The 16882-nt window shown below is 36.1% G+C and overlaps 1 protein-coding gene across 3 annotated transcripts in view; it reads left to right on the top strand.

Annotated features, from left to right (window-relative positions):
- Hsf (Heat shock factor) overlaps nt 1–16882 on the top strand; it is a 209748-nt gene that overhangs the window by 47717 nt on the left and 145149 nt on the right. For all 3 annotated transcript variants that reach the window (XM_090389708.1, XM_090389707.1, XM_090389709.1), the window contains exons 3-4: nt 10664–10788; nt 12631–12831. In XM_090389708.1, coding sequence (XP_090245834.1) covers nt 10664–10788; nt 12631–12831 — 326 coding nt within the window. The remainder of the gene's footprint in view (nt 1–10663; nt 10789–12630; nt 12832–16882) is intronic.

Below are 16882 nucleotides of genomic sequence, written 5' to 3'. Positions count from 1 at the left end.
GTACATCACAATGCTCTCTGAATTGCACTGGGAGCTTTTCGTACATCGCCAGTTCAGAGTCTCTATGGAAGCACACGAACCAACTCTGTTTTTTCGTTGGCAGGATCTGCTATTAAGCCATGCAGCTAAAATCAGAAGTTTCCCACATCATCCTATAAGGCAGTATCTACTCATCCCAAAATGGCATAATTTGTACCAAAATAAAACTTTGCATAATAAACCATATGGCATTAGATTACAAAGCATAACTATGTGCTGGGAACTAAATATGAATAACATAATTCTAGATATTAGCACGGCTACACCACCATGGCAAATACCCTTGGCCAACGTTGACCAACATTTCCAACAATGGGGAAAGAATGCACTTCCAAATTTCAGTATTCAGCAGATCCATGCAACTCATTCTTTTCAGTTCTCTAGTTTTACCCAAATTTACACTGATGGTTCCAAGACAGATAGTAAAGTTGGCGCAGCAGCAGCAGTTCTACCAAACATTACAGTATCCCAGCAGCTGCCTTTGGAGTGCAGCATTTACACCGCAGAACTGTATGCCATCCTGATGGCTCTAGAGAATGTAAAACAGTCTTTTTATCCTCAAACCATTATCTACACAGATCCCTTAAGCGCTGTATCTGATCTTCAGTGTAAATTTCCTTCCAGTCTTCCATTACTACAAAAAATCAAATCAAGTTAGTGCAGCATCTTGCAAACAGGCAAAAATTAATTTTCTGTTGGATACCTGGGCATTCTGGAATCATAGGAAACTAACAAGTGGATTTTGCTGCCAAGAACGCCAGTCGCATAACATCAAACATACAGATACCTTGCACAGATTTCAAACACATCATACATAGCACTGTTAGAAAAAAATGGCTATCGATTTGGCAGGAACAAAAAAAAGCAATAAGCGCTTTCAGATTAAAAACGATCACAAGCAGTGGCAATTAAGCCTAAGAGGCAATAGAAAGGAAGTAGTACTTGCCAGATTGCGAATAGGACATACCCACCTAACTCATAGTTATTTACTCACTCAGGATGACCTTCCACTCTGCAGCAACTGTCAAACTCAACTCACAGTAAATCACTTTATCATTGAATGCCCATTATACTTGAGAGAATGACAAACAGCTTTCTCTTCACATCTATATTCCTCTAATAAACTTACATTACAGCAGATTCTTGGAGACCGACAAGATATGTATATCTTAGTGCACTTGCATCATTTATATGATGCACTTATATGATTTTTAATGAAGCATAGCCCCTTAATATGCATTAGAGACAAGATATTAATGATGTTTTTACCTTCCTCAGAATGATAAACAAATATATCACTGATCTGAATCCTTTTTTTGTAATATTTTTTTTTTTTTTTGTGTAGACCTCAAACATGAGAGGTAGTAGAACCTATAGTACTTAGTACCGTGCTTTGAATGGAGGTTGGGAAGACAAAAGAAGGTATTTTTTGACATTGGACTTGAACATCTGTAGACTGTAATTTTCAGGAAATATGTATGAAAGAAGTTTGTTCCAGAAAACAGCAGTTGAATGAATGAACAAGAAACGTGAAAAGTTGGTTCTGTGAGTTTGGAGTTGGACAGTAAATGGATGTTGGCTGGTGGCTGCACATGTTCAGACTGTTTTGAAAGAGAGAGCGGGAATTATAGATGCCAATTCAGAAGAACAATGCCCATGGAAGTATCTGTAGAAAAGGCATGCAGAAGACAGAGTACATCTATGAGACAAAGTGGAGAGACTCTGTAAGAGATGAATCATTAATTAACCTAACTGCCCCTTCTGAATGGAATCAAGAAGCCTGAGAGAGGTTTTGGGGACACCACCCCAGAAGTGGGAACAATATTCCATGGTAGGGTGGATTTGCGGTTTGTATAGAGTGAGCAGCTGTTTGGAAGAAAAGTAACGCCGAGAGCAAAAGAGAAAACCAAGTTTTTTAGATGCAGAGAAAGCAATATTTGTAATGTAATTGTGCCAAGAAAGATTAGAAGTCAAGGTAATCCCCAAAACAGAATATCATTTTGCCTAGAAATTGGAGTGAAAACAAAGATAAGGATAGGAGCAGAAGAATCCTTTTTGCGAGATATAAGACAAAGCTGAGTTTTAGAAGGATTGAAATCAACTAAGTTGTCTTTGCCCCACTGGAGAATTACTTAAAGATCGGCATTTAAGGAATTGGTAGCAGGTTTTTGAGAAGTTGAAACTCATTGAGCAGGGCAAGGTTTCTCAAAATGGAATATGAATGCAATGTGCTATCATCGGCAAAACTATGGATAGGATTTCCAGTCAATGGAAGAAGATCATTAATATACAAGAGGAAAAGAGTGGGGGAAAGAACTGAACCTTGGGGGACACCGGCATTAGTGGAGAAGTTAGAAGACAGAGAGCCATCTACCATCACCCTCAGTGAGTGATCAGAGAGAAAACTGGATAACCAATTACAAAAAACAGTTGACAAACCATAAGATGGAAGCTTGTTTAGACGACCTTTATGTCAAACTTATAATTTATAAAAAACCTTTGGTTTTTGATAAATTATAAACCTAGAGCAACTACTTGTGTTTCACCACACTTTTCCATTGAATTAGTCCATAAATGGGTAACATAAGCCAGAATATCACCAGTGGATCGATACTGACGGAATCCATACTGGTGATCGTTGATCAGACGGAAGGTTTCTAGGTAGTTTAAAAGTTGGCGGTTAATTGATTTCTCCATTACTTTAGAGAGAGTAGAAGTAATTGCAATGGAACGATAATTGGATGGGAGGGATTTGTCACCCTTTTTAGGAACTGGATGGATATGAGCAAATTTCCAAGCAGAAGGAAAAACACCTTGGGAATAAGAAAGTGAAAAAAGACGGCAAAGAACAGGAGTAAGTTCAGGAGCACAGGTTTTGAGAACAAGTGGAGAAATACCATCGGGACCTGGAGCTTTCTTAGCATCCAGATTCATCAAAATCCTTCTGACATCGTTTTGACGGAAGACCATAGAAGGCATTGAATGGAGTGTGTTGGGAATGGTGGGAGGTGTTTTACCAAGTTCATTAATACATGAGTTGGAAGAAAAATGGGATGCTAGCAGGTCAGCTTTATCCTTGGCTGAAGTTACAATAGAACCATCTGGTTTGGACAGAGGTGGGAGCAGAGATGGGCAAAAGTTGCGGCCAATAGCTTTGGCAAAAGACCAGAATGCTCGGCTAACATTAGGGCAAGAAGCGAATTTTCTACTCTTAGACTGTTCAAACTCTAGTTTGGGCTGATTAATAACTGCTTTACAATTGTTGCAAGCTTTGGTGTAGGCAGAAAATGAAACTGAAGAATTAGAAACTTGCCAATTACGATATGCAATGGTTTTTTTTCTTGAACAGGTTTAGCACATTTATTGGAAAACCAAATTTTAGATAAAGGACGAGATTTTAAAGTGGAGTGTGGGATAAAGAATTCCATTCCTACAAGAATAATTTCACTGACACGATCTGAGTAAACGTTGACATCAGAAGTTTTGAAACAGTAATCCGACCAAGGAAAAGAAATCTCACAGGTCATCCCATTTTGCATTCTTGTAATGCCAAACAATACGAGGTTGGGAATAGCCATGAGATAAAGGCTCCATTGGAGAAGAGACAATCACCAAGTTGTGATCTGCAGTGCCTAAAGGACCTATCACTTTGAAGGTGTACTTGGAATGGTTGTTTGTGATAAATAGATCAAGTGTGTTGGCTGTATGGTTAGGATTGTCTGGCATTCTTGTAGGTAAATGAACAATCTGTGCTAGGTCATTAGTAATTGCAAAAGCCTCAGCATCTCGACCTGCTGGGACGGTGTGATTAGAAAACGGAAGCCAGCTGGAGTTGTGAACATTAAAATCACCAAGGAAAATTTCCTCACTGTTAGGAAAGTTGGACTGGAGAAAGTCAAGTTGCAAGAGAGGAAGTCAAGGAGCTCCAAGTGATTAGTGGAGTTGGGAGAATGGTAGAGACAAAAGATGAATTTGACACAATGAGGTAGAGAGATTTTAAGCCAGAGAAGATCGAAAAGAGGAAATTCTAAATTACCAAGTCTTTGACAGGGAATATCAGAATGGACATATGCACAAGTACCACCTTTGAGGTGAAAGGAATCATACAGCGAACAATTTAGGCAACTGAGATGAGCAGTAGTTGAATCAACCGATAACTGAGATTCTGTCCGAAAAAGTACATGGGATTTGGCAGACTGCAAGTGGAAATGGACATAGTTGAGATTAGAATTGAGACCACATATATTTGTGAAATGAATTAGGAAGTGTTTGGGAGGTTTAGATCTTTTTCCAGATAAGCTTGCTCTATTAGTTTGACAATTCATGGTGTATTCAGTAGTAAGAAAAATTGGATGGGAAATGCTATAAGAAATAATGAAATTTTTGGATATGGTGTGCACATGGTAAGAATATACCCAGATCCTTGACAATACGTGGCCTTGACAAAGCCCCCTCCCCCCATACACACTAAGGAATATTGGATCTCGCTATGGTGTTCATCATAACCTGAAAAGTCATCAATCATACTGCATGATGGAAGAGATGGGGAAGGGTTGACCAGAACTTTGCTCTGGAGACTAAACATGGGTTCCACCATTTCAGGTGCCCAATAAGCAAAGTGGTGGTATTGCACCGGTTGATGTGTGTCATCCACCACCTAGTTCTGCCTGGTAACTCAGAGGGGAAGCATTCTTCCATGTGGTTTGGGCACCACACCTCGACCCCTGCTTACGTTGGTTCACATCTGGGTTGTCACCCACCATGTACTTGTTCATGGAGGTTATACCCAGGATTACTAACAGTCCCACCATCGTGAAGGTGCAAGCAGAGGATTTGGCTGTCATAGACCGTCTGGACTTTGCCGAAATTGGGTCTGTTTGACTTGAATGTCACCCGAATATTCGTTCCATCAGGGTTTTAGACTCCCAGGTAGCAAGTACAGCTTGTCTGGCATATCCGAGAGAATGTCTGTGACAACCTCAAGGACCAAATAACCAATATAACAATCATGTACCAAATAAGATTGGAATAGGTGCATTATGGCCTTAATAGCCTTTGCACCAATAAATCCAGCAACAAACAACAACACACAAATACCAGGCATAATGGTGTTTTATATTTATTTGCTTTCTCCTTTAGCTGTGCTATTATGTGAAGGTGATCCATAGTTGAGAATTCTGTCCTATTGCCAGTTTGCTCTTTTGGTTGATTCTCATCAAGTATTTTTTCTACAGCCACTCCCCGACTTACGTAAGGGTTGCCTTCTGCAGAACTCTACGTAAATCGGAATTTCCTTAAATGCTTATGTAGCACTTGCAAATTTGATTGAAGAAAAAAAAAAAAATGTTCAACGAACATGTAGAGACAATCATTTATTCAATATTTTATCTCGTGCACAGGAAAATTTACAAAAATGAAAAAAATTTCAAAATTATAAAATTACAAAAAGAGAGAGGAGACAGGCATAATGTCAGCAAGTTTTACCTTTTGGGCATCATTGCCAGAATTAACTCTCCAGCTGATAAGCACACCACTGCTGAAGTTGAGGGATGTGGAGATTTAGAAGGGGTTTTTTTGTATACATCACAATTTCTCTGTAGCTGCAGAATCGGCACTGGTGACTTCAGCACATACTTTAATGTTTTGGAAACAGCGCAATGCTTGAACCTGTTAAACCATCTGTTGCTTGCCATGAACTTGGCTTGGGGTTTTCCGTACTTATCCTTAATATCTTCATAAATATAATTCTTGCTTTTGCTTGAATGGCCATTGGACTCAAGGGCACTTGCTTCCGAATCTGGTTTTCCATCCATATTATTAATGGTTTTTCCATCTTTGATATAGCACCTGAATGCTGTTTTGTGATCGCTGTTGATCTTAAATGTGTTGATCGTTTACCATGTTCTTTTATATGTGCACTGTCTCTTAAAATAGTATTCACTGTTGAAGCAGCAAGACCTAATTCCGTGCAATAGATGACAAACTTTGTCCTGCTTCGTACTTCTTAATCAATCATCTTCATTCATTTCTAAATCAATTTTGTTTCGTTTCCTAGCACTGTCAGCACTTGCATTTTCCGTTGGTATCTTTCCCTTCACCATTGTAATAAGTAAATAGGAATGAAGAGAAGATTCTGAAAATTTATTTGTTTTTTATTCGATTGAAGATTTCAGTAAAGGGGAAACACATTTCACCAATAATAATGCAAAAAAACCATTTTGAATTCCAAAATGTTTTTTTATATCTTTATGGACCAGAAAGCAAACTCCACCTTCACTCTTTTCACTGTTTCCATTGGTGTACAGCAGATTTCCACTTATAAGTGATTTGTTTCAACCAAACCAATGATATTCCAGTTCACATTTTCTAATTCCTTTTTCAGCTCTAATTTTCTAATTCCTGTTCCAAGTTCAGTTTCCGTGCATGGTAGCCTGTTTATACCCAGAGATTCTTAGCACCCTCTGATACCACTCTGATCCTCTTCCTGCCGTAAGAGGGGGGGGGGTGAAAGCCACTGGAGACTGAGGGCCATTTGTTTCATTGTGTTATGTTCTGGAGGATTTGGTCTTTTCCGTTTCATGCTGACCAGGCACCTTGAAGGAGGACTTAGAGGGGAACAGGCAACTTGTGTTATTAGACACTCAATCTAAAACACTGATGGATCCAATATCTTTCTAATTGAGAATATTTAGGAGAAATCTAGATTGGCCTGCCTTCATAAAATCCACTCATGCACACCTTCTCTATGGTAGTGGTCGCCAAACTTTTTTGGTTGTGCATTCTTTTTTTACTTAAAAAGGACTAACATGCACCCCGGAATAAAAAAAAAAAAAAAAAAATATATATATATATATATGTTTAGTATTTTTTTTTTTAATTTATAAATCATTTACAATGAAGGCATTATATCTAAAATCACATAATTTTAAAAGATCACAAATAAAAAAATACAAAACAAAATTGAATTGAAGTTCAAGTACTGAATGATATGAAATCATTAATGTAACAAGTGTAGTAAATGTAATGTAATACTATTTGTTTTTTTTATAAATAATTTACATGGTATGCATTATATCTAGAATCACATATATAATTTGAAAAGATCACAATGTAATTAGATGCAAAAATACAAAATGAAATTGAAATTACAAAGTACAAAGTGGTATTAAATCAAATCAGCAGGACTTTTTAGTGGGAACAGTGTGCTTGAATATTTTTCATTATTGCTGTACACAGCTACCTGAAGATCTGGTTCCAAGTTAAGTTTATATCTAAACATGGTTTTAATAATAGTCATTGCTGAGAAAATCACTTCACATAGGTACGTTGATCCAAATGGAAGGGTTGAATCACCTGCTCTGCTTACCAAATCAGGATACTCATTTTTAAAATCATCCAGAAATTACGCAACGGTTTTACAAAATTCAGCTCGTAAATTTCCATCTTCCCTAATGTCAGTCGGCTGTTCTTGTGCAATGATTGGCAGGTGTTTAATCTTTAGTTTCAACAAAAGGACTCAAAACCCATTGATATTCTTCATTTGACATATTTCCAAACAAATTCTGTTTCCAATTTTTTGTAAATGCCCAAGTATAGTTGTTTTATTAGTGATTTATTCAAATTGTTTTCGACAGAAAAATCATTTAACAATGGAAACGTTTCCAAACAACCTTTTTCAAACTGCTCTCTTCAGAGTGCGAGTTTTTTTCTGAAAGCAGTTACCTTTTCACACTTTAAAATATCACCTTTACCTTGGAGAGATAGATTAAGGGTGTTCACTTTTTTTAAAATGTCTGCATGGTAACACTACTGACAAACACTTCTTGTCACAAAAGAAATCGGCCCATTTGCAACCTTTCTCTTTTTCTAAAAGAAAAATCTGTTACTCATCTTTGAGTTCAACAACTCTTTTGAGAACTTTACTACATGATAACCAAATGTACCTCTGTGTGATATAAAAGATTTTCATGGTCACTCCCCATCTTATAAAGTATTTTGAAAACTATTACTCAAAGGTCTTATTTTGATCAAATTAACCACATTAATCGCATCTTGCAGCACTTTATGTATTTCAGGTTCCAACTTCTTTGCTGCAATGGATGATACACATTTTGTTTTTATTGAAGAAATTGCCCATTGTTGAGAATATATCTTCTCCAGTACACCTTTCTTTGAGTGGCTTACAAAAATGCAGTTCTTCTTGTATTTCATTATCCAAATAGAATCTAACAAATAACAAAAGCGCCGACCAGGCTAGCCGAGTGGGTAAAGTACCTGCCCGGCAACCCAAAGGTCGCGGGTTCGATTCCCGCCTCGGGCTTGGATCACTGTACTGCAAAAACCTTTGGAGGTGCAATATGGCCACAGAAGCCGATGCGCCAACAACTACCAAATCAAAAAAAAATAACAAAAGCTGGGACATGTTAGCTACATCTGTACTTTTGTCCAACTACAGAGCAAATCTTCCACACACAGTTATTTGTTCTATTGTGTGCATCTTTAAATCTTTTGCAATGGTTTCTATTCATCTTCCAACAGTATTTGCCAACAATGGAATTGACTTAAGTTTGTCGGTGTACTCTTCACCCTGTATGATTTCCATCATTCTTACTGCAGCAGGCAGAACTAGGGTTTCACCAATGGTATGTAGCTTTTCTTTTGCAATAAGGTAGGAAATCTCAAGAGACACTTGTAAACATTTGTCATTAATTTTTGGAAGGTTTTTTGAAATGGTGGTCTGATTATTATATGACTTTAAATGTCATTAAAAAAATTGTACAGGTATCTCTTCATGCTCTGGGTGCTTAGATTTTAAATGACTTGTCAATCGTGATTGTTTCATGCTATCGTTGGCTAATATCTCAAGACAGAGTACAAATTTGGGACGTGGTTCGTCGTTGATGATGATAAATGTAAAACCAAATTTTAAAAAGTCTTGATAATTTTGAATTTTCTTAGAAAGGTTCTTATTCAAAATTAAGTCTATATCGTTCTTAGTTCATAATGTGGTTGATGATGTGCTCGTACTAGGAGAAATATCAGTCTCAGCATGTTCTTGTTGGTAGTTTGTGGAAGTATCAATTCGAGGTGTCTTTGCACCTATTTTAATAGGCCAGCTGTCCATTTTGTGGCAGTGTCTAATGAGAAATAAATTTAATTAGTGAATTAACGTGTTATAAGCAGAACTGAGAAAGATACTTATTAAAAGTATTTTAAATACGAGATACAAGATACTTTTTTTCAAATATATTTTAAAATACTAAATACAAAAATTTTTTTTCAAATATATTTTAAAATACTAAATACAAAAATTTTTTTTCAAATATATTTTAAAATACTAAATACAAAAATTTTTTTTCAAATATATTTTAAAATACTAAATACAAAAACTTTTTTCAAAAGTATTTTAAAAACTTGTTTTAAATACTTAAATTATTTAAATACTTGAAAGAATCTAAACAATTTAAAGTATTTAAGATACTCTCAAAGTACTTAAAATACATAAGTATTTAAAGTACTTTTTAAAAGTACCTTAAATAATTTTTTTTCTAAAAGATACCAAATATTTTTCAAAATTATCTTTCATTTTAAATACAAGGTCTGAGAATAAAAAGTATTTAGGTTACTAAACAGCATTTAATATTATTGAAATGCTTCCCAGCTCTGGCAATAAATACACTTAAAGATTCTTACTGTGGTGTGTTTTTAAAATATAAACACAGTTCTGCAAGTAACGACAGCCTATGGACAAATACAGCTATGATACTTGTGGTGACAGTACAGCTCAGCGATAGCCGCAAGCACAATCCATCCTTTTTTGATATACATTTGTTCAGTAAGTTAAGCAAGGATGGACGGTATACTTCGAGCCTGAAGCAAGCATGTGACTGCTTTGTTTCGGACGTGGGCGAAACCAACGGCATGATCAAATAAAGCTGTGTGATCAAACAAAGCCACATATTGAAGTATTAAAAAAAAATTATGTATAATTTTTATTTTCAATTACATTTAAAAAAACTAAAGTTTTCATAATTAATAAATATTGATTTATTATGGATTATCTTGTGCACCCCCTAGGGGTGTGCACACCCAACTTTGGAGACTACTGCTCTATGGTAATCCCTGTTACATCACTTTGGTGGCAATGAATGTGTAGTATGGTTCTCTTCAATTTTTTTTTTTTTTTTTTTAAATATATTATGAGTTAAAAATGGATGTATAGAAACATAATTGCAATGTTTTTGGAGTATGTTTATTCTAGCTTGTAGTTTTATGTGACTATTTTGAAATTTTAGGAGATTATAGACTTTAATAGAAGAGACTTAATATTCCACCGCTGTTATAATGCAAATACCAAGCATGCTATGTGATACAGATATAAAGTTAACATAATTACTGTGGCCAGTCAGTTACTTGCTGTAATTGCTCACTTGTATTACTGCAGTAGTATTTATATCTCCATATTGTTTAACTCTAATAAAACAAATTCATTTGCAACCATGTAGCATCTGTCTCTTATTTTATTGAATGTTTATGTAGCATTTATTCCCTTTTTAATTTGTTTACCATAATGTAGAATGCCATCTTTTTATGCAATTTATAAGTAAATGTTTTATGTTTATAGATGGATTTCGCAAAGTCACTAGTGTAGAACAGTGTGGAATGAGAACAGATCATGATGAAATGGAATTTTATCATCCATTTTTTTCTAAAGGGCAGGAGGCATTATTGTATCATATTAAACGAAAGGTAAGTAAGGAGTAGGAAAGACATTTCACTGTGTTAATATGAATTTATTAAATTGGAAGGCTATAACATAACACCATACATTATGGCCTAATTTTCTTGATCTTTGACTTTAGTTGTTGTTGTTGTTTTGGTTTTTAGGAGCATTAGCAACTAAGGCCATATTGCTCCGGGAATATGCGGTGGTCATTCCCTTGACCTTTCCGCATCCTCCGTATTTGGTGGTGACGGGCTCGAACCCCGGTCTAATCAAGAAGCGTGTGCTACGCACTGCTGCTCCTTCCCACCTGGCTACGGAGGCGCCTTTGACTTTAGTAGGAAACTGAAAAAACTAACAGCAGGCATTTGCTGCTTACAACCTTTTTGTTGGTACATTAATTTTTGTCACTGTGTATAGTGTAGCCTAATTCCTGTTTCCTTCTGTTGATGTTTAGACCTCTAATAAATTCCTTAAATGAAGCAAAACAGCCAAGCAATATTCAGAAACCCACAAGAAAATTGAGGGAGGAGGAGGTTTGCCATGTTCTGAACCATTTAAGTTTTCTTAATGTTATCAGCCCCTGTGACTTGGAGTTATTATAAAAATCCTCATAATTTACAGTTTGTAGGTTTGGATCTCACCATTGTGGTATATTTAAATTCTTTTTTTAGTGTTTTTTACTTTTGTTTCATTTTAATTTTCTTTTTATTTGTGATATTTATAAACTAATTCTTTATAAGAACATTGCAACAGTTGTGACTATTATCATTATTAGACTCATTTGTATAACGATTGTTAAAGAGCAATTGGAAGTGTTTGAGAATTCATTGGGGGAAACAGAATTTGTAGATTTCATTGGGGGAAACGCTATTGGTTGAGTAACTAAAATACATAGTTCACTATTGTTTTGTTTCCATGGTGAATTAGTACTGAGCTAATATAAAAGAAAGGGGAGAAAAATGGTAAAATAAAAATTCAGAAATTTAGAGATGAGAAATATATGTTTAGCTTAGGTGAGGATTGAATCTACAGCTTCTTAACTGGTAAACTTTTACTTTAATTCCTGGACCATGATGACTGACATTGAGAGTTGAACTAAAAGTATTGATAAGGAGCAAGGTAGATCTTCCCCTTACTTTTCTCAAGGGGAGGGAAAGTTTCTGAATATGTGTTTGTTCTACTTGGTCATTTTGCTTCATTTAAGGAATAGCTTATTTCCACAAAGCTTAAAATCAGATGACACAATCATGCACTCTCCTTGTAAGACTAGGCGCCTCTGTAGTCAGGTGGGCAGGAGCAGCAGTTCGTAGCACACGCTTCTTTTAGAACGGGGTTCGAACCTATGACCACCGCATATCCCCGGAGCAATATAGCCTTAGTTGCTAATGCTCCTAAAAACTAAATAACAACAACAACCTTGTAAGACTAATTAAGTACTGTAGTATATATTCTTCAGAACCACGATATTTTGTTATTCAGTTAAACTGATAACTAGCTAGCACACACGGATGGCTAACAGCTTATGCCATCTCTCTCTCTCTCTCTCTCTCTCTCTCTCTCTCTCTCTCTTTTCATGTAAGAATGCTTACGTGAAAATGTAAGATTTAATCATTCTCCAGAATAAAAGAGAAAAATGATCCCACAGCTTTGTTTTGTTGCTCCATGTTATATCTCCAACTGAGTGCTTGCAGTATAAAAGCCTATCATGTTATAAACAGATATTGGTGGTTTTGTGTTTTATTTATAACTAAAACAAGGAATCATTTTGAGAATTATAATTCGTAAATATTAATGACTTAAGAAGTTTTCCTTTTTGTTTATTCTCTCAGATTCATTATCTTACATTTGATATTTCTTGCAAATAGGTACCTACGGGAAAAGCATGTGAGGTCCATATGAAACAAGATGTGGTAAATGATCTGCTGGCAGATGTCAAGGCTATCAATGGTAGACAAGATGGCATTGATAATATTTTGGCAAATATGAAACAAGAAAATGAGCTGCTATGGAGAGAGGTAGCAATCCTAAGGGATAGACATAAAAAGCAACAGCAAGTGGTTCAGAGGGTAAGAAATCAAAAATTGTAATAATTAAATCAAATTGTAACACATTCTTTAACACATGAGGTACAAGTCATGTTTATAGACTGGGGGAATAAAATTAATTTAGACCTACATTAGTTACATGTTAGCATTGTTCCCATCAAAGTATTCCTCACCGGAGTTTTATTCATTGATTACAGTGCTTCTCCCACTGTTTGAAACACCTCTGGAACTCTTGTGCCATGATGCTGTCCCAACATTTTCTGCATTTTCTCAATATTTCCAAATCTTCCTACTTTTAATTGGATTTTCATTTTAGGGAAGAGGAAGAAGTTACAGGGGTTCTAGGTCAGGAGAATAGAGAAAGTGTGAGACCATTAATTTTGTTTTTGGCTAAAATCTGCTAAACTGACAAAGTTGTGTGGACTGGTGCATTGTCATGTCATAAAAGCCAGTCTTGAGTGTGCCATTTGTCTGGGTGTTTTCTCCTGACATATCCTTCCTCATATCCTTGATGTAGATTTGGCGATCCACAGTTTGGCCTAGCAGAAGAAACTCCTGATGATAAACAGTTTCCTCATTGTTGAAGGAAACAATCAGCATTCTCTTGACATTTGATCTAACCTGCTTTACCTTTCTTGTTTTTGGACATGGAAATGGTCTTTTCCAGTAGAAGGACTGCTGCTTTGTTTCTGAGGGTCATAAATGCGTTGATAATTTGAATAACCAATAAATCCAACTTTCATCCCCTCTTATGACTCTGGAAAAGAAGTTTCTTTCCTTTCCACCTGGTGTGTGCAGGTCCCTGCACACATGGAGCCAATTCTATTTCTGTTAGTCACTCAGCAAATGGAACATAAATCTTGTAACAATTTGTCTCATGTTTAAATTTTCAGTTGAAATGCATTATCGTGTACTGTACAATAGGCCTAGGATGTCACAGATTTGTTAATCTTATGCCATTTTCCCTGTTTGACTTAGTGCACTTTTTCAGTATTTTTATCTGTCCAACTGACAGTGGACACCCTTAGCACTCCAAGTCATTAACTGAAGTTTTGCTGCTGTGATAATGTGAATACCATTGAAAAATTTGTATTATTATATATAAGCATAATCACCAAATGCTTTTTTAAGCATTTTGCTAGTTTTCAAAGCTCTTTTCTGAAGTTTATGGCAAAATTTGTTGTAAATTCACAGTTCCTTAGCATCCAACATCTTACTTGGCTACAGAAATTGTATGACACACTCAACAGAAACACACTTAAACACCAATTGCACAAACCACAATGTCCTTTTGTGCCAATCACAATGTCCTATTGGACATTGTAATTGGCACAAAACTCTCCACACTAACTCACAGTAAATTAATTCAGTGGTATCAACAGCACACTGATATACATGTGATTAGTGCTACACATGGCCAGCTTGGGAACTTTTGGCATTCACGTCATATATGTATGTGTAAATTGCTGTCTTTAAAAATGTTTTGGATTTGAAAATATGAGTATGCTGTTTATAAGGAAACTCAAATACAGGTCGACTGTCACTAATTCGGCAGCATTGGGACCTGTGGGGTGCCGGATTAGTGAGTTTGACAGATCACCAGTGGTTATATTAGCACATACAGTTTACCCAACAGCTAACCACCTCATCCTACCTCTTGGACATGAAAATGGTCTTTTTCAGTGGGAGGACTGCTTCTTTGTTTCTGGGGGGGTCATAAAGGCAGTCAACGTGTTAAACGTTGACTGCCAAGCTAGTTTAAGAAAAAAATTCCCCAGGGACCAAAAATATTTAGCAAATAATTTGATTAGTAATTCTAAAATAAATATTGTAATGTCAGTGTTGTCGTTGTTTTTTTGGCTTAAAATATCAAAAAAAAGTCTTTTGTGCCGCATATATGGGGCCGACGTGGCCCTGTAGGTTACTTTATTTCTTGAGAAGCAGTGTCGACCACACGTGTGACGCTATTATGGCATACATATGAAGGTCTTTTGTGATTAGTTTATTGCACATGCGACGAGTACTGCAATAAAACTAATTGTGATAAAATAAACTCTTAAACATCACAACAAGTTTGTCAGTATTGTTGGAGATTTTGTGAAAACAAGTTTGTTAGCGCACTGTATTATTTATCATATTGTGTGTTTTTCTGCAAGTTTGTACTAGTGTGTTGTAAAAAGAAAAAAAAAAAAAAATTTATATATATATATATATATCTAAAAAGGAATGGCTAAAAGAAAATTACTAAAATAAGAACAGAGAAACTTTCGGAATTTACAACTAAGCAGAGTTAAACTTCTCACAGACACACCACTGTCGAGTTTTTTCACAAGTTCAACTTTATGGACAATGTACGGTGTTTGCGCTTTACACCATGAGAAGCACTTCCTTTATGTATTGGAACTATGACTGGGGCTAAATGTGAGCAGGTTATAATAATAAATGCAGAAAAACAAGTAGGAATGACTTTCTAGTGTTTACGAGTTTGCGCCAAGAGCTGATGCTGCAACCAATGCCACCAAAACGGTAGCGGCAGGTCTGTACGTTGAAGTGTTTTCAGCAACTAAAAGACCAATAGTGTGAATTTAATATATCCGTTATTCTTGTACGTAAATGTATAAGTTGTGTATGGTTATTAGTATTAGGAAAAGTCTCAGCTCTGCCAACTTGGGGGCTTTGTAACCAGAAATGGTACGACAGGAAGAAAACATAGGATTGAAGAAATTTTGTCAAAGGTAAATAACAGTAGATCATTATGATGTTGTAGGAGTTACATCTCAAGAGGGTGGGGGAATGTTTGCTATATCTTTCCCATGCTCCCATGTTCATCATGGCCAAATAAAGTGAAAAGGATTAATATTATTAATTAATCCTTAATCCCACATTCTGCTTTTCTCTCTATTTGCACATGACAGTCTTTCTATGTTGTTTGATAAGATCTATTTCCTCTTCTCCGGGCTGAAGTCAATCTTTGTACGGCATTCTATGAACATTGATAGCCTACACTAAAGCAAGCTGTAATTATAGAAAATGAACAACCAGTGATACCTAGATATTTCATACAATTCTTAATTTCATATTTTGCCAATACCATATACATGTTAAATTAAAATGAAAGTCAGTTTTAAAATCCACACTTCTTTTGCTCAAATCCGTCCTGAAGTGGAGTAAAAACATAACCTTTTTTCACTAGCTAAATATGAAAGTATATTAATAGACATGTGACATGTATAGTATTTTGTGTAGGACGACACCTGAACATCAGTTCAACTCCGCCTTAGTACAATGTGTTGAATACAGAACTCTGTAAAAGGCCAGAAATGTGTAATTTTATGGTTGTGCGGTGTGCGTGTTGTTATGTTGTTTAGTTGTATCTGGCCGTTTTGTCACCAGGAAGGTGATCACCTGGAAAGTCTGCTCAGTATCTGTCTGCACCACGAGGAGGTAAGCCACACCTGCACATGTACCTAGACTAACTTGGCATGACAAAGAAAAACTCAGCAAAAAAATTTAAAAAAAATAAAGAAAGTTGCCTATTAATCTTTCCACTGGGAGGATAAACAGCAATGATGGCCTTGATGAATTGCATAAACAATCCCTTCTTACCTGTTTCCTTCCTCCTCCACATGTACTCAGCCAGATACAGCTCAAAATGATCCTTTACCTGATGAGTACTTTTCAGACCTTTTTGATTGTGCTCCACATTCCCTCGATGCTGTTGGTATGAGCTCTGCTGTCTGGATCCTTAAAATGCAGGCTGTAGTTGACTTCAAGATGTCGAAAGCCCTCTTTCACAAGGCAGTTGTAAGCCTTCCAATAGTCAGATGCTATAGTTGATCCCGGAAGTACGTTGTCCTTGATGAGCTGCAATAAAACTTCTGAACTTCTGTTCTCAACAACAAAAAAAAAAAAAAAAAAAATACTTATCCGTTCCCTTTTCAATCATGCCAAACACCACTTTCCATCCACTCGCTTACCCCTTTTATACTTTCGCTTACCAAATTTGCTCTCTATCTCTACAATTGTTCCCTCACCACCTAGCTTAACATTCTCTTTCATACAAATTTTCATA

The sequence above is a fragment of the Mastigoproctus giganteus genome, chromosome 2, assembly GCF_048544385.1.
Source record: "Mastigoproctus giganteus isolate SK-2022 chromosome 2, ASM4854438v1, whole genome shotgun sequence".
NCBI lineage: Eukaryota > Metazoa > Arthropoda > Arachnida > Uropygi > Thelyphonidae > Mastigoproctus > Mastigoproctus giganteus.
The sequence above is the reverse complement of the archived record's forward strand: the minus strand, read 5'-3'. Positions and strand labels throughout refer to the sequence as shown.